Source organism: Calonectris borealis, chromosome 3 (assembly GCF_964195595.1).
Source record: "Calonectris borealis chromosome 3, bCalBor7.hap1.2, whole genome shotgun sequence".
NCBI classification, from domain to species: Eukaryota; Metazoa; Chordata; class Aves; order Procellariiformes; family Procellariidae; genus Calonectris; species Calonectris borealis.
Genome location: NC_134314.1, coordinates 121,441,239 through 121,465,908, shown reverse-complemented (window position 1 = coordinate 121,465,908; position 24,670 = coordinate 121,441,239). Strand labels below are relative to the sequence as shown.

The 24,670-nt window shown below is 36.8% G+C and overlaps 1 protein-coding gene across 1 annotated transcript in view; it reads right to left on the bottom strand.

Annotated features, from left to right (window-relative positions):
* The window catches only part of TASP1 (taspase 1), an 85,571-nt gene that overhangs the window by 51,689 nt on the left and 9,212 nt on the right, over positions 1-24,670 (bottom strand). The window contains 6 exon segments of the mRNA XM_075147704.1: positions 480-515; positions 517-570; positions 1,639-1,745; positions 14,028-14,107; positions 20,137-20,221; positions 21,689-21,809. Of these exon segments, the coding sequence (XP_075003805.1) occupies positions 480-515; positions 517-570; positions 1,639-1,745; positions 14,028-14,107; positions 20,137-20,221; positions 21,689-21,809 (483 nt within the window).

Below are 24,670 nucleotides of genomic sequence, written 5' to 3'. Positions count from 1 at the left end.
GTCTGCGGAAAGGGACAGGTATGCCGCTCCAGAGAAGAACAGCAAATAAAAAATTAAATGAGTATTTATCAATTAAAGCTTAACTTTGACAAGACGATTAACTTTTAATTATTCAAGTACTTAAATGGTTTTTAAACAATTATTTTTAAACCTTTTATGAGAGCTCAGCTTTGACAGTACAAGTTTTGGGATAACAGAACATGTTGCTAAATGACCCTTGCTAAATGACCCTTTTCTAATAGCTTAGAGAGGATTACTCAACTTTTTTTTTTTTTTTAAGAATTTGCTCTTGTATAATTTGATTTTTCATTTCTATTTCATTTTGAAAAACTAAACTTCCTGTGAGGCTGCAATTATCTTACAATCTGTGGATAACACAAGCAGTCCACATTGTTAGCATGGTTTGGTTTTCATCCCCCCTCCATGGACAGGATGCGCCCAGAAAGTTGACAAAACCGCCGTGTTACTGGATTACTTACCGGTGAGTAGAGCTCTATTTGATCACCTCCTTTACCTACCATCATTGGCCTTTGGGGGTCTCCCACAAGCGCTGCACATGACTCTGGAGCCCTTGAAATTTCAAATTGCAGGTCGGTAAGCTCATGCATTGGCATATGTTTCAAGCATTGACTTGCCCCTTATTACATGAACATCAATACTGTCCGGAGACCCCTCCTCCCTCAGTTACATTTTAACAACGTTAGTTTCATAAGGAGGTACCTGAAGTTCTGTAAACAGGAAAAGTTCCAAAACAAATAACTAACTTTTTTCCCCCCCTCTCTTCTTACTTTCTTTACAGGTCTTACCTCCTTGAAAATAGAAACATTAGCACCCTGCTAGGGAAAACTGCTTATCTAAGAACACAGAAGAAAAATACCTAATTTATCACTTGCACAGACTACAGAGAATAAACTTTTTTGCCAATTCTCTGGGATTTATACATTATTTGTATCAACATATGCAACTACATAAGGCAGTGGTCAGTCAGCGTACCAAAGCAAAGAGAAATGGCCAATCCGAAAGGCCACAGGCCCCAAATAAAGCATAGGCATTTAAGTTAATGAGCTATATTTTGATATTCAACAGTAAACACAAATACTGTGATTGACATTCTCAAATGGTAACAAAGGCTCTAAATTCAAACTACAAGTGAGGGGAACAGAGGGAATCCTAATAGTTTTGTAGTACAAGTAATACGGGCCAGGTCAATGCTAGATGCATGCACAGATGCACATGTTTACCTACCTGATATTTCAAATTTCACCAATTCCAGCTCCATAATGCAGTGCGCTCAGGAAACATTAAAAAGTGGGAAACAGTGACAGAGATCCCAAGCTAAAGAAAATGTTTCAGTAAATAATTATCTGTTTGTGTTTACATTTGTCATATTTCCAGATCAAAATGAGCAAAATATTTTTCATAGCACAAACAAGATACAAAGTGACAGTTTGGTTTTCAAATAGCAAGGCAGAAAGTTTTAATTGCACTAAGTTACCATTACATCATCTAAACATTAGAGTGGTCAAGGAAAAGTGGCTTCTGATGTTACATTAGTCTCATCTCATATACGACATGAAATTTATTAGCCATCAGCTGCAAGTTTAGGATGACACAACAAAATTTTAAACAGGAACTAACCTTTTCATTTGATTGTCTTCTTTTCTTTAGTTGAATGAGATCTGTTTCCACCTTTTCAGCCAACTCCAGCTTCCTCTTGTTCCTCTTAAAAGCTGCTAAACTAAACCCTATAAAAATAATTCAAAAGCATTAAACTAAGTAAAATTTACTTAATTTAAACAAATATTGATAAGTTTACATTTAGGAGATCGTGCCTCCCCCAAATATTTTTATTGATGCAAAAAGCATCGATAAAAAAAGCCAAAACCAAAGTACTGAAGTTTCAGTACAACATGTTTACATATTTTCCTAAGTGGAAAAAAGTTCTACTATTGTTCAGCAACAGTGATGGCTAAAATATCTAGTAGAAACAAGTTGCTGAACACATATGGAAGCTATGTTGGTCTAAATATCCCTCTGTTTGGCAAAGAAGAAGCACTGCACAGAAGAGAACGGAATAAACAGCTTGTGTTAAAATTATTGTTTTTGACTGCTGACAAGTAAATAGATACCATGTGAGCTCATTCTGATATACATAAAATTAGGCTACTATTTTATTACCTTAATTGCATATCTGTACGTTTACCCATATATTTAAAGCCACACAATAGTCTAGCAATATTTTTATGTTCCATAATCCAACACTGAAGACCACCTAGGTCTTGAAAAGACAAACATGTATTTTCCACATCTAAGTCCCACATTCAGAAAGGAAGTGTTCTCTAAAGTGGAGTAAAAAAAAAATTGTTATGCTTAAGAGACCAAAATGACGTGTTCCCATTTTAGAAGTTTCAGCTCATGAAAAAATTGCAGATATTGACATATTTAGTTTAAATTAGTTTTGACTTAATATTATCCACAGATTGTCTTAACATCCCCTTCGAAATGTAAAGAAAAGAGGAGGGGGGGAAAAGTCTTTTGTCACTTGTTTAGTCATGCAAAATCAAGCTATTAGGAGGGCAGAGGTATACACAGGTAAGTCACAAATTCAATGGAAGTTAAAAAGCACAGTTTTCCTATTTAATCCATAAGCCTTAAAAAATGTAATTTTAAATGAAATTCTGAATATAGCTACATCACTATTATTTAGAACACTGGAACAGCTGCAAGAACAGTCTATAAATAAAATCGATATTGCAGAGCCAACAGAACACAAAGCTTTCATTTACAATTCTCAAAGTACACAGACAGTGAGCATTTTACTTCTTTGAAACCTCCCCATGCAGGTGCCAAAATCACCTAGTGAACTCTCCTTTAAACCTGTTTTTAAGTACATAAAACTAGTCCTTAAACTACCACAGTTATTCAAGTATATAACCTGAAAGTAATGAGAAAGCTGGCATTTCTCTCCAAAAACCTAATGAATACCAGTTTCTTAAAACTGTAAACACGTATTAATCTGCCATCACCAAGAAAGGAACTCTTTCTACCATACAGAGCTGATTAATGCATCTACTTTGGACAACACATTTTGATGTTTGAAATGAGGTCCAACAGGTAAAAACCAAACACTTGATAAGGGGGAGCGGGCAAAGAATCATTTTTGTCTAGTACTAATTGGGGGTGGGGAGGAACAAACAAAAAAAAACACCCACACAGATCAAGAATTTGTTAAACAGAAGTGCCTCAAAACAAACCAAGCCAGCACATGGGTTTTAATAGAATTTTTAAACAGGAGAACTTGTAAATTGACATGACTTCAATAAATAAATACCTACGGGCAGAGCCACAATATGGGTGAGTAAGAATGGTGCCTGGCCTTGGTACTCATCAAAAGTAGGTATTACACGGGGATAAATATGCCTAAGCCTGTTAATATACTGCTGCCACTGCCTCCTGCCAATTCCAAAAAAATGTGTACCGAGAGAACCAAGACAAACACAAGGGTGCAGGAGCCCATACATGAAAACCTGAACACGAGAAGTTTTCCTTGTACTCCAGAATCTAACGCTACTGGTGTCCTGAAGCCTTCTGCAATATTTGCATGTTCACCAGTTCAAATATATGCACAAAGATGACGTCAAAACTAGAGAACACATGGGCTGGTTCCAAGCTGCCCTGCCAGCTACAGAGTGCTGCTATATATATATGGCCTCTCAGCATCACCACTCCAACTATACCTTGGTTGCTACTTATCCTGCCATTTTTTCCACAACATATGAAATTCTCCAAGCTTAAGAGAGCTGTTTCATTCACTTAAGTTCTCAGCCTCCAGCTAAGCAATTAAACAATTTTCAGATTTTACCTTGTGCTTTAAGATTCTATTTGTCTCTTCAAAACAAGAAAAAAACTGAAGATTTGCTTTGAAGGATCTAATTGTTCACAGTAACTTCCTATCTGCATTGTTAATTCAAAGTGGTATCAGTAAGCTAGGAAATACAGGGCAGAAAACAGGTCATTATTAACAAAGAAGTATACGTTTCACTAGGCAATAAGAAAGACTACATATGAAATTAGGCTAGCAATGTACCACCTTGTCCATGTTCACAGAATGGGTGACACTATTCTACAAAGCAATAATTTTGGCTAATAAAAAAACTGTGCTTAGTCCCCAGGTGTCAGAAATATTTTCAATTCCTGGGTACCCCAACTGCTTTTCAGCTGTATGCTGGTCAGACTTGTCATGCATTTTTTCCTCTACTGCTTTTCTTACTTCGCTGGTCTCATAAGTGGGAGAAGTGGTGCAGTGCATCAAGGACTCTTTTACTGGATGATTAGATATCCAGAGCCCCAGGGGATGCTGTGGCATGCGTTTTTTGCACGAAGAAAAGTTTTCTAGTAACATACAATGATGTATGTTGGAAGGGATCTTAGGAGGTCATGTAGTCCCACCTCCTAAGAAAAGCAAGTCCAATTCGAAAGGGCTGCACAGGAACTTGTCAAGTTTTGAATATCTTCAAGCATGGAGATTTCACAACTCCTCTGGGCCTCTGTTCCAATATGTGATCAACCTCATCAGTCCTCTACGTTCCTATCCCTGTGCATCACACACCACCATAACTAATATAACACTTAAATGCACAAATACAGAAAAGTCTACGTTAAGGAAGCTAGCATGTTTGCCAAGTAAAATACACAACCTTTTCCAGCTTCCTCCATCACAATATCTACGAAACTTAATCATCAGCTCCTATCTGTGACAGATACTGTGATATTTGTCACATTAGAAAGTTCATACTGTTACACTAGATAGAGATATTAGAGAGGTGCCAGTCATAATTCTGCACTTCGGGATGACATGAATTTTGATCAGAAACATCTGGGGGTCTTTGGGGGGGGATTGTTTTGGGGAAGTTCTTTTTCAGGGGTGGAGAAGGGTGTTTTTTTTAATATCGTGCCTCCCTTCCCAGAGTTACTTATATGAATGAATGTATTAATTCAATAACTCTTAAGTTTTATTCAGTTTAGCATGAAATGTCATACCTTTCAACACTGTCAGGGAAAGAAAGTCTATTCAGGCTTCCCCTAGAGTGGAAATTCTTGCGCTCAGGCTACATTCAACTTCAGAACAGTTATTAGGAATAACATTCATGTGAAAGTTGAGGATGTTGTTTTAGCGAGGACTGATGAATAATTGCCTTTCATTATTTAGGGGAAATAATTATTATCAGTGATTATCAATTCCTTTTGGCAGGATAAAACAGCTAATACCTCCAAAGTGACCGAAGAATTGTGAAATAAAGAACCAGTTTGTAAAACAAAACCCAGTAACTTCTCTTTTTTCCTCTTAGATTTATGCCCAACTTCAGATGATCAGTTCAAAATAAAATGTCTTGAATCTTAAATTTGACTTTTTTCCCAGAATAAGGGAATAAAGACTAATAGCGAGTGAAAGGTTACCTGCCCTCAGTTTATTCCTCCCTTTACAATGATCTATCTATGTAAAAACACTATAAATGCCATTAAACTGGCTAGTACTCTGGTTGCTTTGTCTTGCACTACAAGTGACAAAAGAAACTAGAAAACACAAGTGAGCTTCATACTGAACAAATGAAAGATGACATTAAAGTTTTCTGAAAACATCCTGTAAGTTTGGTCCTTGTCAAAGAATATATTATGGGATTTTAAGTTCAATAAAATGTTTTATGAATGACAAAAAAATCCAGGATTCAAATGTGCTTGGTTAATAATGCACACATGACATGGAAAAATAACCCACTGAAAAATTATTTTGAAAATAAGCACTACACATGGAAGGAAAATGCCTACACACAGTTTAAGTACATAATTCACATTAAACCTAAAACAAAAACTCAACTTTGTGGTGCAAGGATGATAAGAAATTTCATTTGTCCTAAATGACAGTAGAAAAAACACTCTCACCTTCTCCAACAAGACAGCATATTCCAAGCTTGAGAAGAGGAAAAGGACACAACACAGTGTTGAAGACAGGCATGTTTTCCTAAAACAAATGCAATATAGCTACATCAGCCTGATGTTGCCTGGGCCAAGGAGAAAGGGAAGCAAGAGAGGTAGAGCTTATTGACTGGGGAAGGGAGGAAGCTAAAAAAAAAAAAAGAGAGGTAAGGGAGTAGATGGAATTTTAGTTTGAAAAATTCTTGGATCAAAGCCCAGAGGTATTGTTGTTGGAATCTATGGAAAGGTATTTAGTACAACATCCTTTGATTTTGCTCAAGAATTTAAACGTTTAGATGAAAATCAAATATGTACTTTCAGATAAAAGTCCCTGACAATTACTACCCTAATACACTCAATCTCATTCTTAAAAGGATCGCATCTCAGAAGCCACAGAGTACAACAGCCCTTCTGTTTTGCCTTCTCATTTACGTACATACTATCATAAATAAAACTACTGCAGAGCTGCTGGGAGAGGAGAAAAGAAGAACAAAAAAACCCCACAGCTTTACCAAATGGTTGTCTGTTAGTGTTTAAATGCCATACTCGGGCCTCATCCAGATTAAAGACATGTAACGACTGACAACAGAAGCACATCAGAACTAGAACATTATTAAAAGCTCAGGACTTCAGTCTCACATTTACGGTATTTATCACATGTCCCTGCAATGCAGCATGGGGTGCCTCTTTAAGAACGAATAATCTTCAGGGACCTGAAAACATCTTTCCAGTTCTCCACATTCTCCCCTCAACCCTGCAAGGTACCAACAGAAGCTACCCACATGTACTCTGTACTTAAATGCACTGCATTTTGGGTCCAACTGTGCTAGACGGTGGAAGCACTGGGTGGAATACATGGTCACGGCAGAGTTGTAGAAATTGAGACAAGTGTAGGGGTTTGCCGTGGAGGTGGCTCAGTGGCTGAGCACAGAAGAGGTGGTAGCAGCTCCTGCTCAACTCCACTTGCCTGCATGAGAGTTTGGTATTAGTGGACGTGGTGTCAGAACGTGGGCTTGATAATATGATGTATTATCTATAAATGCAGAAGAAAAATCTCACAGGCACATCTTGCTCAAAGTTAAGACTGTTATAGATTTTCCCATTTTCAAAAGGTTCCAGTGTTACTGGGTACCCTGATGAGAAAGGACCACAAGACCTTCATTACATAATTCATTAGCACAAGATCGATCTCCCACATTATCACGGCTAGTCAATAAATGCAGCTTTTCTACAGGCTTTTTACATCGTTATCATCACTTTGCAGAAAGAGATGAGAAAGTAGTTTTCAGCAAGCAGGTCTGTGGAAGAAAAAGAAACAGACCATTGGTCTCTGAGTCAGTTCAGAGATGTCATCTGTGTGCCACTTGTTTGCCATAAAACTTCCACATCATTGACTCATCTCTTGTACTAATCCTGTTGGCACTCTGGCAGTCTGATCATTCCCATAACTCCTTTTACCGTTATACTTTGTACAAGTAAAAATTTAACAAAAAATCTTGACAGTTCTATTGTACGATACAGTGACTAAGTAAATGAAAGACAACTGTATTCCTCGTTCTACATAGCTCTTCTTAGCCACCTTTCACAGCCTGCTAGAAATGATCCAGAGAAGGAGGTAAGAGAAAAATGACAGAGAAAATTGGAATTGTCCTATTCATGGACTCCTTGAAACTACTGAACTGTACACACAGAACAAAATGCAAGACTAAGGCACTTTTTTTTTTTCTTTTAATAACGGTAAAATTCATACATACCTACTTGTTAATTCTAGGTCTGTGTACTTCAAGTAAGCCTGTAGCTGACAGGCTGTTTATTATAGTACACTAACATTTCTCGTCCAAAATTAACGCAAAAAGTTTTTAGTAAAAAGCCTATGTTTCCTTAAAATTCCCATGCTTTTATAAGCCACATCTATTCCCTTACATATTTTCAGGCTAGGTAAAAAAATATTTAAGTGAACAATTAAGTTTCCAAATAGAAGTTAACAAATACAAATTTCTAACACCGCTAAATCACAAATCAAGTTCAGGACAATACTCAAACCTTCCTATTTACAGTGGTGGAACAGCAAGCTGGGAACAGAAACACAAACTCCAATGTTTCTATTATGGTCATAACAAATTATTATGCAACAAAACATTATGCAACCTATGACCGCTCAGCAATCCTTGTTTAAAAGCAAATTGTAAATTGAAAATACTAAGAAAAGTTAAAGAATATTTTTAAATCTTTGGAGTACAGATAGAACTCCGACCAATCATATAGCACCCCCTGGCAGACATTTCTTATAGTCAACCGAAAGAACCAGAATGGAGAACTTTCTACATTTTATCTTTCTATTCCATATTAAAAGAGAATGCAGCTATTGGAGGGAAGCAAATTAAAAAGGAATATACTAGCAAATTAGTTAACCCACAGGAATTAAAATGATCCAGTGAAGAATTCTGTTGAGCAGTTGCTAAAATAAATGGCACAAATGAAAACAGACAGATGAAAATAAATTTCATTTTAACAAAGCTATTTTAAACGACAAATTAACACCACTTATGCTTGTGTTGGGACCAAAGACTACTAGTGCTACTTCCCATGTTGCCATACTTTGACAGAGACAGCAACATGAATGGAAAAAAAAAAGCACTCAGCATCAAAAGCATATAAAAAAATTAACCTATCTTTCTGAGAGCACTACTATATAGATCTGTTCTTCATAACAAGAACTCAGGGTAAACTGTTGCTGGACATACCACTTCTTACTACTTCCTGGAAGAAATCTCTTTTTTCCATCAAGCATCCTTTCCTGCTCCCTGGAATATTTTCATTCAAAGCATCTTCTGGGTACTTCGGCCCAACTTTTTTTCCTGGCTAACTTGTCGCCATTCTGCTGGCTGCACTTAGCTGTTCAGAATTCAGAACTGCAAGTAAACCTGCAAAATTATGTCCAATTCCAGGGAGGATTTACATCATGTCTGGCCTTTTATTTTTTCTTTTCCTTTTTCTTTTTTTTGTATTGCCAGTGAAACACATGCACTTACCAGAGCTCATTTACTTTGCGTATTATGGAACAGAGGTAAAAACTTTCACTGTTAAAAGACAAGCATCTTCTATCTGAGAGATAGCCCTTAGTTTCCTAAAACCAGATATGTATTCAGATTAACCACGCTTCCTTGAGTTTCTCTTCAGATCTCTTTCATTCTCACCCTAAAAACAAAGGAACAAAACATGGTCTAAGCTACTGCCCTGAGCTACTGACTGAACCTCGTAGCACAGTTCCAGCAATATGGCACATGTTTTTCTTAATGCAATAATAGTGAAGTGGAGGAGAGAAGTGGGGGTGAGGTGAGGTTTGGGGGTTTGGAGGAGAGGCAGGCTAAGTAGGCGATACCGGTGGACAGGGAGACATACAGTGTCACTAGAAGTATGACAATCTGCATGACACTTATCTAGAAAAGGCTCTCCCTCATCAAAGCAGCCAAGCAGCCATAAGATAAAAGGGAATACCCTTGCATACACAAAATTGGTTAAAAAATAGAAAACAAAGTAGGAGTAAATAAATATCTTGCTACAAGTGGAATGCCAAATCAACCTATAGTAGCCTCTACTCTGTTCAACAACATGATGTGATTTTACTGATGACGCTAAGTTATTCAAGGTAGTAAGAGGACTTCAGTGAAGAAGGATTCCGAGTAGTGACCTGACAATAAAACAGCAGGTTTTATTCAGCAAGTCTCAAAATAATGAAAAAGAGGTAGTTCTTCACACAACCCATAGTTAAGCGGTAAAAGTTTTTGCAGATGCTAGAAATTAATATGGGCTCAGGAGGAAACAACAATTTCATGGCAGAAAATTCCACTGACTACCTCCATATACGCAGGAACCAGTGATGACTTAGGAATGTAGAGTCTGGGATAGCAAATGGGGTAGGCAAAGGGAAGTATATATTTGCTCGGTTCTTATATTCTTCCTAAAGCATCATTTGTGGCTACTCTTGGATTCCAGTTATCAAGCTATGTGGATCCACTGCATCTGCTTTTGTTCTTATGTAATATAACTTACTACAATACTTATGGTCACTTCCACATTGTTACGAGTTAGAGGTACAAGCTTGCTGCATGAGCAGTTACCTTCCTTCTTTTCCTTTGAAGACGTAACATTGTAAGCAATCGTAAGATGCTGCCTTACATCACGTTATCTTTGCCAAATCAATTACTTTGCATCTACTATAGGTTGAACAGAAAAATTCAGATAAAAGTGGTTCTGTTATTACTAGTGCAGGCACAGAGACTGACAGTTGAAGCTGTACCTTAGATTTACATTGCCTATTTAGAGTAAAGCATACTTTTAACATTTATAAGAGGTTTCATGATACAGTACATTAGCATTTCTAAACTGTAATTACACTCTTAAAATTTTGATCACACTTTCAAAGCAGTCTGTCTTGAGCAGGGTAACACAGCTCTAGCATAAGCTAGCAAGGGATCTAGTACTGGCAGGAATTAAGCTCTAGTATGGGCAGGAATTAATAAATTCAGCCTTCTTGCAGACTGCAGGCAATACAGGCAGATCACATTTCAGTTTTAAAAAAAAAAACCAAACAAAAAAAAACCCAAAAACCCAACACCACTCAGTACACTGGAAAGCCACCAGATTTCTACAAACGGCAGAAATCCCATTTCCTCACACACTTGGCAAACCGAAGAAGACAAAGCAGGTGAGCCTTGACATAACCTTGATGTAGTTCAACAAGTAACATGGTTTAAAACATAATTTCAGTTTGGTGCTCACATACTTTGATAGTTCTGAGAGAATTATGGAGTGTGACCACAAAGCTGATCGTGCAACTTTCTTTGTAACTGATCATACAGAGAGCTCCATCCATGTAAAACCAACCACACAATCCCACAGCCTTATAGCACGTATAACATTACTCTTGCCATCTCAGGTCCAGGAAAAGGGAGACAGAATAATGCGACTTCGAGAATATATTTTCCATGTGCAGCACAGAGAAGCCAAAACATATGCACCTAGTTCTCCCTGCTAATACTTATTGTAAGTACATGTCTAAGATTTGGATTAGGGTTTTTTTGGGGGTGGGGTTTGTTTTTTTGTAATTAAGTTACTGAACGTATTTTCCTGATGTTTGGCAATTACTTCAGTTCTTCATAGAATAGTTTGGGTTGGAAGAGACCTTCAAAGGTCATCTACTCCAACCCCCTCATTTTACAGAGCTATTCAAGAGTCACATCATTTCAAGTTAATTTACCCCCAATTCTGCATGCAAACTCTACCATAGCAATTGTAGCAAGCATAATCAAAAAGTCTCCCATTTTTTTGAAGTTTGTTACATTATTTAATGCAATAGCTCACTTCAGATGAGATCTTTTGAGGTTGCTTGGAAACAACATTCTCTTCAATTGTTTGTGAAGCACGTCTAACTTTCCCTCCCCTGGTAACACTGGAAAAAACAATTTTGGCTTTCTTACATGTTACCTGTGAGACAGTTTCCAATTTCTTTTCAGCTATAACAATCCCATGTTGTCACACACGGTGTTAATGGTTACTTTCAACCCTCACTGACCAGAAGTCTACGAGTTAGAAGACTAGATTTGCTAAGGACTGGTATGGAAATCAGCATAACATTTTCTGTATCTCATTTTTCAGGTTTTTGTTTGCTCTTTCTTGCTGTTGTGTTGTTGTTTTTTTAAAGAAAAAAATCAGATATACTACCATTAATGATTATACTGCAAAATTAAGTGTACTCAAATCTTAGGGAAAATGACAAATTTTAAGTTGCTCAAGCAATCTTTTCCCAGACGCCTCTCAGATTGGCTAATAATGCAGTCTTAATGTAAGCTAGTATTGTTTTCCTATGTATCCGTTTTAGGCACTTAAATAGCCATCTCATCTTTTTTGAGCAGGAAACTGAAGCACAAGACTAATAGTCAAACACCTCCCTCCTATAAAGCCAGTTAAACATAGACTGTCATTTATGCTAAGGTCAAGCAACAGAATTAGAGAACATCTGTGAAGAATTCAGTTTTAAGTAATTTGCTCAGTATTACAAAGAATATCTCTGCCACGGATTTTTTCAGCATATCCTTCAATTACCCTAATTTGAAATAATTCTCACATAGTCTACACTCAAGTCTTAACAGTCACAACCTGCTTCACAGCATCAGTTCATTGCTAGAGCAGATCCATCCTGTGCAATGGCTCAAGCATATAATCGTGGAGGTGTGTGTTTCAGTATGTATAAACCTGGGTGGAAGTGGGGGGTGTGGGGAGCAGAGGAGGGCTGGCTACTTTAATACCAGTATTTTTTTCACTGACACTGCAACAGCAAACGGCATTTCTGCATTGACTTTGCAACAGGATTAACTTCCCAATCCCGGTTGTTTTAATGCAAATTGTTTTGCTCAATAGAAGTATGCTGAATATACTGAGGAGACAAAAAGGAACCACTGGTGTTTTGGGGCAGGTTTGTGAAATGGGCAGGCTGGGATTATTTTTCTCATGTTTCTCTAATGTAAATTCATAGTCTGGGTTAGATAAACCAAACTAGCAGTGGTCATTCTTATTTTTAAGCCATAACGTGTAGATTTGTTCTGACCAGGGTACATTTTAGCTAGTAAGATATCACCTGGCAATTAATGTTACAATCTAATCATCTCTGTCACAACAGAAACACACTGGTACTAGAAACAATGGAAACTTTTGTGCATGCAAACAGAGTTAGTCAAGAAACCTTCCTTCTGGAGTATCTCCTACACATAAGTAGCAACCACTTTCTTCAAAAAAAAGGGGGAAAAAAAAAAAAAACACAAAACCCCCCCAAACCTTTAAGTGTTTTTACTCTTTCTAGAGTCACAGAAATAAAGGTGTTCTGCTTAACTGAGCCCAAAAGTTGTTGTGCAAATACAGCAGATGGGTAGGGCAAAAGTTTGTCATGTGGAACTAGAAATCAAAACTTTCTGTTCAAATGAAATGTATCATGAGTATGTATGAAAATTGGCATGATCAAGTAAAATGGTGTCACTGTTTCAGGGATTATATTTAAGCATTGAGTATTAGCAACTCTGTACTGCAATTTCTGGATGTTTATCTACATTTAGAACTAGACCAAATAAAAGCCTTAATGGTATCCCTGGGTTTCAATCTCTGGTTTAGGGACTACTCATATATTTTATGCAGTAATACTGTTTTCTGTAAAATAAAGAAACATTCTGTAATCTTCTGTGTTGTCCTTCTTTGGGTAATGACCTCTGATTTTTTTGCTGCATAACTTCAACAGTAAGCGTAGGGTATGCTTTCACCTATGGTGAACAACAGACTAGTAGTAATGGCACTTTCCAAAAGGGAGAGGGACTGAAGAAGAGAAGGAAGCGGAACCACATCCTCCTTTCCATGGGTATGCACACTGATTTTTAGCCTAGTTTATAGATGGTGTACCAATATCACATAATAATTTCTTTTATTTTAAGAAAAGAAGTTCTTGTAAGAGACCTGACTACTGCGAGTATACAGTATAAACCAAGTCTATTTTCTGGATCGGATTATTCTACCATATTAGATGAAGCAAAGCTTAAAAAAAAAGGCAAATGAATTTGACAGCCTGTTTACACCAGAGCAGTTCCGGACAAAGACTCAGAGATGGGTGTAACTATACAATCTTGAGAGTCAGACTGGCACCTGCTGAATTTAGATACATTGCTAGTTGGTGCTTTTAGGATCCAAGATGGATCACAACTGCAGACTCACAGGACCAAGCTACTAAAGAGCCTACGTTTCAGTAAAAAAAGTCCTTCATTGGATTTAATCCTAGAATCACAAACTCACTGAATTAGATGTTGCTAAAATGCAGCTGAAGTAATACTTCATAATTTTTTCTATTTAGACACTTAATAGAAAATTAGTAAACTTAAACCATCCTTATATACCGTAATACCATAAGCTAGTTGAATGTTAAGAACAGTGAAATGATATACACCTCAAAATATGAGGCACCATTTAAAATTACTCTGTCCTGTTCTTCCTACTGACACCACCAGTTTACTCACTTGTAGCCATGATACCTGGAGGACATGCTGGTATCCCGTGATCAACTGCCCATCTGTAAGCTCCTTCACCAACTAAAAAGCTAGGAGACACAGAAGAGGGAGTTTAAACAAAACCATATAATAAATCCCCCTTTTCTTGCAATTATTTTTTCTATTTGGTTTGGTCATTTTAAAATTGTAAGCTGTCTACATTTCACAGAAATGTCAGCTATAATTACATTTGGCAACCTTATGTAGTTTCATTAAAAGACTATGCAGCCCTAACATTAAGTGTAGTATCAGGTAAAAAAATGTGCTATTAAATTTGAAATTAATTACCAAATAGCACCAGCTTTTCATTGCAGCTAAACCGGGACAAAGCCTTCTAGAGTCTTGCTCTCTATAACAACTTAGTAAGATTCTGAAGACGAACAACATGGGATGAATGAGGCGAGAATGGTAAGGTATTTCCAGTAAAGTCAGCCAATGCCACAGGAATATCAAGAAGTCCTTTGAGAACTACAACACAAGCTAAAAATAAGCCTTATTTAGAAGGATAAAGGTCTGTCTCATGGAGTTTTATCAAGCATTTGCAAATGAGTCAAGTCTACTGAGTTTTTAATATACCTGGAAAAAAACCCAACAATTTGAGAAGTTGTTTTCTAGTCAGTACTGACCATTTTACAGTATTAGAGATAGCACGCACTACCATGACAATGAACGATAGCAAAAGAATTATAAACAGACATGTAACTTTTAGGGGGGAAAAAAAAGCCTCAGTTATCTATACTGTTTCCCCTTAAATAAATTATTCTGATTCCCTGAAAAGGGGAATGTGGTAACTGGAAATCACACATTTTCAGAAAGCTGCTGCGCAACAGTACCTACAACAGCAACACAGTAAAGGACAACTATTTCCAATCGTAACTTCATATCTCCTTTTTGAAATGCAAATAAAACAACTGCCTAATGGACAGCTGCAGCTTTCAGCATGTAGTATTTTGAGGCGGTACTTTCTATCTTTTCTATGACTTAACCAATACAAGACGTGTGTCCAGTCTTTACTTACAAAAGTCTCAAAAAAAAATGTTTATCTAGATAAGAATTTGAATTGTTAAATACATATTTCTTACCATCATTAGTGCAGCTCCAGATAAATATTGTTCATGTTGCAAGATACTGTAGAATTAGTTACTGGGTACTTTGGGAGAACTCAAGCACTTCCTATTAGGCAAGCTCGTGCTCAAGAAACAACCCGTCACTTCCATTCACGTAAGAGAGAAATGCAAACCGTAGCCAAACCTAATTAAGTAGTATTCTCCATTGACTAAAAGAAGGTGGGTTTGGTCTTTAAAAGAAAACTTTTCTATCAACAATACATTCTCAGGAAGTGAATATGCACTTCCTGTTCAATAAAACAATTTACACAGAAAGGAAAGGTAGGTAGAGAAAGTATCAAGCTCAAATATTAGGAGTTTTATATATGATAACTCGAATAGCACAGATCAGTTAGAAACACTGCATCTTACAAGCAATCTCACAATTGCTTTTTTTAATATTTAAAAACACAGCAACAGTCACCGTTATTTATGAAGCGTGCAAAAAAAGCACCCAAGAATGTCTCAAAACTTAAGTAACATGACTTTTACTTTGCGCCCTTACTTCCTAGATTCCTCTCCCTCCTATAAGATGCACGCAAAGTATTTTCCAGTTCTGGACCCAAAGAATGGTTAGATTAGTTGAAGCAGACATCTCCTGCTGACATCTAATTGAGGCCCCATAACACCACAGAGATCATCCACTTTTTTTAAACTTTTCAGTTCGGATGTCTTGAAAGAACAGCATAATCACAGAAAAGTTAAATAGTTTACAAAAAAAAAAAAAATACCAGGATCTCAGTGCTTTGTTGTCTGTACTACCTATACTGTATCTCCTATAAATTCATATAGAATTAGTTGGCAAGAGACTCCTACAGGACATACAGCGTGAACTCAGTTCTGCAGGTAGTCAAATATGTGTAATCTAAGCAAGACTAAACAGTCTGTACACCATCCCAAAAAGCAAGTTCTATGATCCGGTTCAGCACACAGCCACACACACAACTGTACCAGCCACAGATGATAGGGTGGCGAGAGGGTGGGAACCAGCAGTCTGGCACTAGGGAACTGCTTTAGTTGCCATGAGCATCATCCGTGTAGCCATGTAGAAAAGCTGCAGCAGGCAAGAATGAACAGGGCAATACTTTAAGCTGACATAAAACCAAAACTACCTCTAAAGAGCTACCACCGAGCTTGATTTATTGGGGGAGAGGGAAAATAGGGAATAAAGCCAGTGGGCTACAGAAAGCAGCCAAAACCCCACCAAGTCTCAAAAGCCTTTAGGCTAATTCAAAATACAATTTTCCAAAGGGGGAAAAAAACACCAAAAACAAAGGATGAATGAGTTTGTGCTCTGCTACTCTGAAAGTTGGTTCTGCACAAACAAGATTAAAAGATCTTTCTTGCAAATATATTAAAAGAGGAGTACTCTGTAGTTGTTACAGGCTCAGAACATACAAAAGATTAAAACATCCTCCCAGCAAGGAGCCGATGCTTGGACGTGCCTTCCAGTTCCAGGCAAACTAAACCATATTAACAGAAAATACAAGTAAAGGTATCTAAAAATGGTCTTTTTAGGCAATTTTATCCAAGAACGTGGTTATCCTGGTGCTCTTTGCTCCAAACAGGACCATTTAATATGGGCTGTAGGGCGACAGGCTACATCAAGCTAAATCGAAGTGGCAGAAGAAGGTTAGGTTCATTAAAGATGGTCAAGGCGACCCTGAATGTAACAAACTCACTTTGTAACATTTATTATAAAATGCAGAAATCACTCTGAAATCACTGTTACAAAGAAGAAATTTTCTGAAGAAATATAGAACAGAGATAAAAGGTGGTGCAAGTCTTCCCTTTCTGGACTACGCACTGCCCTATAAGTTACACTATGTATATATATCCTGCCTACAGTACTGTAAAACTGTGAAGCAATTACAAATCCCTGTATACCCAAAGGGTGGGGGGGGAAAACCCTAAGAAGGGATTCTCTCCCATATGGATTACTATTAATACTGAAAAAGGGATACAGACATGAACTTAGATATCAGTAGTACTAAGGAGTTCTAAGAAATGAGACATTTAGGTGTATTTGTACCATCTGCAATTCTTATGTATCTGCACTTAACAGTAGATTAAATAAGATGTAAATAAGATGTAAGTAAGCCTTTTCCCTTAGGAAGGTCAAGGTTTCAGCACAAGAAATAGAAAATCTTCGAACCTATTATACAAAACCTCTAATCCATTACTCTGTGACCAAAGACCACTTCCAAAGATCCATCCAATACATAATTGTGCAATTATAATAGTGCTTTCTTTTGTAAAGTTATACAATGAACAGGAATATCTTCTATGATAATATGTAACATTTATAAGTTCAGTATTTTCTGTTCCTGCATACATAGGCAGAGAAAATCCTGACAACATTGAGCCGAATAAAATATGACAGAAAGATATAAGGACCTTAGCTGTTTCAACACATGCACTCATGAATTCAGGGATTCTCTACTTTAAACTTTTAAAATTTTAATTTGGATAGTGGGATTCTGTGTTTTAAACAAGACCACAAGATATTGATCCAGAATGACACACCCTACAGAGCAATTTACAGGAAATCGGATACATCAGTTAGAACATTTGATCACTGCTTCCCTATAAGCTTACCATCTCAGAATAAATTAATTCACACTCATTAGAATTTCTTCTATTCAAAATTAGAAATGTACCACTTGGAATTGGTTTTGAACTGTCACTATAAAAACAGGTGCTGAACAGGGGTGAACAGGCCAAACTAACTGCCTCCATGTGTTCCTTTTTAGACAAGAATCTCCATAATGCCACTTTTACTAATCTCACAGTTTCTGAATTTTTCTTGTGTGGTCATGTGCCAAACATTCTGGCCAGAAAACATTAAGCTAGCTTAGATCATGCTATAGAAACAGTCTCTACCACTAGGTTTCTTTAACAAGACAGGTTTTTAGGCTAAGCAGTATCGGGAAGATTCCCCAATACGCTATTTTCCCATGAGAAACAAGATGAAACTTGCATATCTTTAAAAACAAAAATCAGTTACTAAAATCCTGACACTTGGTAGGAATGCCAGAATACAGCTGCTTTCTTGTCATTTGACTATATATATTCCCAGCTTGTGCAGGAATGTATTTTCAGTTCCAAAACAACAATGTGTCATGCCAAACCCTGCCAGAAAGGGTCAATAGTCATCACCAACAATGAACATGAGCTCTATCATTCTGAACTTGGGATACCCTGTAGGTACTGGAGCATCTACCAAAGCAAGCCTAAAGCACAACCCATCATATTCCACTAGTATAGATCGTTCCCAGCGTAACTAATTTGCTCTAATAAAATATATGTTTAAAATCCAAAATGGGAAAAAGGAAATGAAAATATGTATTAGGTAACTCAGGTCCACAACATTTGCACAATAAACTGTATGTGTTGGCTCCGAAGACAGTTTACCTCTCGCCTCGAGTTTGAGCTCCCTTGTCTTTAAAAGCATGTTAGCCAAGACCTTGCACAGTGTTTGAAGGATTTAGTCTTGTCCTTTGAGGGCAAGAGGACACAGTTTCTTTTCCATTCAGTTATTTTTAAAATAATACCAGCATAAATTAGGTCATGAAGTTATAGCAAACATGCTAAAATGCCCAAGTGCTCTTCCTTACAACAATTCGAGAAAACACTGCAATGATACAGCCAAAACTAAATCACAAGGGCTTGCTCCTGTAGCTGACTTCAGTACTAGTTCTGGAACACTAAAAAACCCCACCTTATTTGACACTCTTTAACATAACTCAGCTAAGTCCCGCTTTCTCCTGACATCTGAAGAAACGAGCTACTAACAGCAACTGAAATTCAACTTCTTATTCCTTTGTAAACTTCTCCTCTGACAAAAAAGAAGTTACCTCACTAATTACAGTTATTCTTTTCTTTCTTCATTAAAGAAAAGAGTTTTAAAAGCAAAATCTGCTTGTTGATAGTTTGGTTTCAGGGTGGCTTTTTCTGATCTATGAACTTCCTTTGCAGCATGACAGAACACTGAAATAGTGCTTTTCCTCACTGTTTAAATTGGAATACTATACCATCCACCTACAGACTATTTGGCTAATTTTACAGAATAAGAATAACATAGTAAGGAAAGTAAAATTTGTGAATCTAAAGATACATATTTCAAATTACATAAATGCTGGTTTAATACATCTGCAAATGCTGTAGCCCATTAGTTAGCAAATGGTAGCAAATTTCTGCAACAGGTATGGTAACTGAGGATAGCAGTCAATTAATATAAATGAATCATTCAAGTTGTCTACTTGTCAATTTAAGCTGCTAATGAAAATAAGATGGGTTTAAGAGCAATCAATTCTGCCACATTTCTTGGATTCTTTCCAAAATGATGCAATAATATTTAAAGTTGTTACACATTTAATAGTTACCTCTTCAATCTAAGTATTATACTCATCTCAGTAAAGGAATGCATGTTTTCATTGTTGTAAATACTATTAAATCTGTCTTTAAAATAACTTCCCATTTTGGCTAAGATAAGAGGAAGCTACTAAACATTGCGCATTTCCACACTATAGCTACAAAATAAAGCCACAAAAACAGGCAGTACAGTGGGATTCTTTTATATACTTGTTAAAAACTATGTTGCTTTTTTTAAAGGTAGACAGAGGCAAAGGCAGTAGAATTTCAATCTAATCGTGATGTATTTAGGGATTTTTCAAAATGCTACAGTAACAAACGTTAGAATTCAGTATGACGTAGCTGGAAATAATCACACAGACAGAAGTTATCACAAAATGATGTTGCCATCTATGCACAATAATTCATTCTACCCACAGCTTCATCAAGTGCACAAGATGTTTCAAGATCAGAGAACAAAGCTTATCTTCTTTTTAAAGGCGCGCTCTCACTCATATGTAAAACAGCACCTTCCTTCTTGGGATAAGAAATAACCTTCAAATATTGCATGCAGTAGAGGCGAAAGACCAAAGTAAAGTCAAGCAGAACAAAGCAATTACCAAGGTGGAATTCTGCCAGCAGAGAGTTTTCCCTTCTGCCCTTCACACAACAATCTATTTGCAACTGAAACTGGATTCTTGATTCCTGAAAAGAAAAATTAGCAAAAAATGGGAACAAAACATTAAAATATTTTTCCACATAGCATTGTGGTGTTCATTTTGGCAACGGAAGTCAGCTTCCTTTACTTTCCAAGGCTTTGCCAAGTCATTAAGAGACACCTTATGTTATGTTTGAATTTAATAACAACTTTATCAGTTTTTCCTTCACATATCCTATCAGTAGTAACAAAGCCTTCTAAGCAACACCCCCCACACCTTAGATTAAAAAAAAAAAAAAAAAAAAAGGAATAATCATATTGAAATATTAGGAGTGACCTCCTACCACAGAAATCTCAAATTAAATCTATGGTATTCTACAGGCCAAAAATGTTTTATGAGCATTAATTTGTCAAGATGGAAAGAGCTTTCATTTGGATCTATCTGGCCAGAACAGGGATTATAGGATTCAGGCTTAGCTTTCTCTCACTCCCTCATTTCCTCCTTCCCCATGGTTGGAAGGATACTTTTTGTAACAAACAAGCCTTGAAACACTTAATTTTACTATTTATTTTAGATTTATATCTACATGAGGAAGTTATTACCACGGTTTAGAACTATTCTAGGATAAAGAACAAAGCTTGAAATGTTGTCAAAAAAGCTATTCAATAGTAAGTTAAGGCTCTTCAATGTACTTATGACAAAACCTCAACAATCCCTATTTGGGACTGTATACCTTTTTTGTTTTGTACTGAAAGCTAAAACCAGACAAAAAAAGAGAAGCACATTAGTCCTCAGATTAAATAAGTCCCATATGCACATGTATCTAACCTTATAACAGTAACACACAAAATAAATCCAAACTGATAATGTGAGAGAAATTACGATTAAAAAAATTTACAGTATACAGAAATTTTATGTCCCAAGCAAACAGCTTGACAGATGAGCAGCTGTGCCCATTCTCAAGAACACATGAGAGGCTTCAGTTTGGAGGCTAGCACCTTGCATAGCCTTCTGACACTATAAAGGAAACTTTGGTCCCTTAGGATTCTAATTTGACCAACTTAACTACGAGATCAAAATATCAATTGACTTCACGATTGAATTATATACCGGTAAGTTCTTCGAGGAGACAGAGAACAAAAACAAATATAAAGCCTAATTTAAATGCTTGCAATTTTTTTTAATAATTGCATTTTGTTACAAAGTTATCATGCTACAAATTCATCTGAGCAAACTCACACCCATTGTGAATACTGTGTAGTATCATACAATTGTTCTGCATCAAAGGATTATCAGTGAACTAATAAGACAATATGTTACACAAAGCAAATTAACACAAAACAGTATTTCAGGGAGCAGGAATGCCTCCCCCTTTTTTAAAGGTGACAGAATTTATTTAATTCTGGGGGCAGTATTTACAATGTCCCCCCCCTCCAAAAAAGTAACAAAGAAGAACAAAATTGATATTTGAACTTAAATCAATAGTTAGCTTTATAATACGTAGTTAACATACCACTCAGTGCTCCAACCGCTCCAAAATTTAATGACTTTCCATCCATTATACTGGCATCACATTCTATCTCACCCAGAAGGTTTAGGTTAGACCCCAATCCTGCATTTGTAAAAGGAGAATCCTAAAAATAAGAACAAAATACTATAAGGCCACATCCATAACAGACTAGATCAAAATCTTTGTATAACTGATCTGATGACACTGATCTTGGTGCAGTGCGCTTTCTTATTCTAGTAGTTTAACCTTCCACAACAAAAACAACAGCAATTGGAAGAGGGCATCTCAAATTACTACAATGGATACCTTACATCCTCTATAGGGTGTGATATATCTCAAGTGTAATAATGCGCTAATATAAAAACCAACAATTTAAGATGATCATTTATACGCAAGCAAAAGCCTTACAACACGAATGAAAACCTCTCCCTCCCTCCCAAAAAACACATACTTCATTTGGTCCCTACCTGTCAAGTAACGTTCAAGTAACATCTAATAATCTCTGCACAGACCACAGTCTACCCTTGAAACTCTTAAGTATGACACAGCAGCAAAACAGAACTGTACCTTTCCTTAACATTCTAAGCCTATGATTGCAGCTCTGCATGCACAAATAAAGAATCGGCATCAGTAACAATTCACTTTGTAAAATTTCTGTTTGATCATCAGCAAAAGGACAGTCATTACTGCAGTCTGGAAGTTTCTTGAATAAAAAACAAGATGTATTTCATAGAAAGTATGGAACAACATTTAATAAACTAATTAAAAACCTAACTCCTCTTTTATTAGCACCTTCTATAGCTTTTGGCTAACTCAGGGTTCTCAGACAAGAAGTTTTGTGTGCTAGAATTAAAAACATCCATTCTTGACCCCTCATTTCATCAGAGCATTCCCGTGACTTTAAAAACACAAAATTTCAAAGCAGCACCGTCCAGGAGTCTCACTGCCAGCTCAGTATAACCCCCTCTTTCTAGACACAAGCACAAAACGAGTACAGAACAAAGAAAGGTAACAGCCCAGAACAGCCAAACAGTAAAATTTCAGAGATGCTGCACACCTTCAGAGTTCCATATCTGTTTTTATTACAACCTGATGCGACAAAGAAAAATGGTTGACTAGACCACATATGAACACGTCAATGAAATTAGATGGTCATACTTTTACAGTACACGTAATAAAAGCTGAATCAGGAAACAAATCTACTGGAAACAGCTTAAAGTTCTCTCTTAAATGTTAAGTGAAGTTGGTTTTTTTTGTACATACTAATTTGTAATGAATACAAGGAAACGAAAGAGCTCACAGAAATGAAAATTAAATTTGATATGTCAGTTTTTGTTAACTTTCAAATGAGCAAGTAGCGAGTAAATTCAAAACCCTTTTTGCAAGATGTTGATTCTAATTTACAGAGATTTTTAAAGTGTTTTAAAGTGTGACTAAGTGTTAGTCACCAAAAGACTATCTTCCTGAAGAATCACGAATACATAATGATTAATACATAATCATAGAACAGACTGTAATCTCTCCGTGTTCATTTTATACTACTCCTCTTTATTTTCTGCTTTTTCCTTCTGCATCCAAGAAGCAGCACAAGATTTTATCCCATTTTATCCCATCCTATTTTATCCTACACCACAATAGATCTTCAAATTCACTGTGTATATTCATTGTGGTGTTCATTTTGACAGCTATGCCTCTCAGCAAATAAGTGAATTTGAAAACATTTTAGGATAATGAAACATTTGCAGTTTAGCGCACAGGGAATAACTTTCCCTAGAAGGGGAGGAGGGGGGGAATATGATTAAAAAAAGGCTACCAAGATGATGGCCTTGAAAAGGTGGAAGACTGCAGAGCAGCCGCTGGCTTAACTGACTTCATTGCTCCCCAGGCTCTACAAGTATGAAGAAAATTAAGTCAGTGAAGTTTAGAACAAAAGGAGCAGAGAAGTGATGGAAGGAATCTGAACGCGAATGTTCAGAAAGATACTTGGAGGACAAAGTAAAAACAGGAATGCATTAGGATGAACAATGCTTACTTCTAGTGCTGTCCAAGTTCCCTGCCCATGGGTAATCAGAGTGCATAGACCTGCAAGCCTGGAGACAAATTTCTAATGTTCTGTTCCAAAAACATTTGCTCAGTGCATTATACTCAAAAGCACTAGCAAAGAGGAAGAATTTCGTGCTCTACAGATTTGTCACTGCCACAAAGCAAAGACAGCTGTTACCTTAAGAGCAGATGTCATGGCCAAATAAAGGGAGTAAGAAGGACCCATCAGAACAGAAGTCCTAGTAACACTGTCCAGAATCCTTCTACAGTCAAGACACAACCACCTGATAATCAAAAGAGGGTAGGGAAATAATACAGGATACAGGTGGCACCAGTTCATTTTATTTCCAAAAAATCTAGATGTGCCTGATGCTTTGGCATAGCACCTTCACTGGCACAACATCAAGGATGCACCAAGAGACCACTTTTTCAGAGGATCTCAAGACAAAGGGAATGCTATCTGTTTCTCCCTACAGAATATTTATCAAAACACTACAGAATATTGGATAAATAAGAAGTCTACACCAACAAAATTGTAGGTGCCTCTTTGGTAGCGTAACTCTCTCGTTTTAGGACTCAGAAGGAATCTTATCAGTACAATCAGTCACAACATGAGTAACTTCTCCAGTAAAAAGACCAAATTCCAAGCACGTGTTCAAAATTCCTGTGGAGCTTTACTTAGCTTTACAATCAGACTGCACTCAATTAAGACGATGGTCTCAGAATTGCCAAGAGGAAGATGGTCTACTCTAACTTCACAGATCTGAAAGGTGATCTGATAACAGCTTTAGACAGTGCAGAAACTGGGTGTGAATGCATGGAATTTTTCATACCTACCTGAGTGTCTCTGAGATGAGATATAAAGCCTTTGAAATGAGGCAGGGAAAAACCTTTGTAAAAAATGGAAACAGAAATTCACACTTACTTCTATGAATAGGGAAG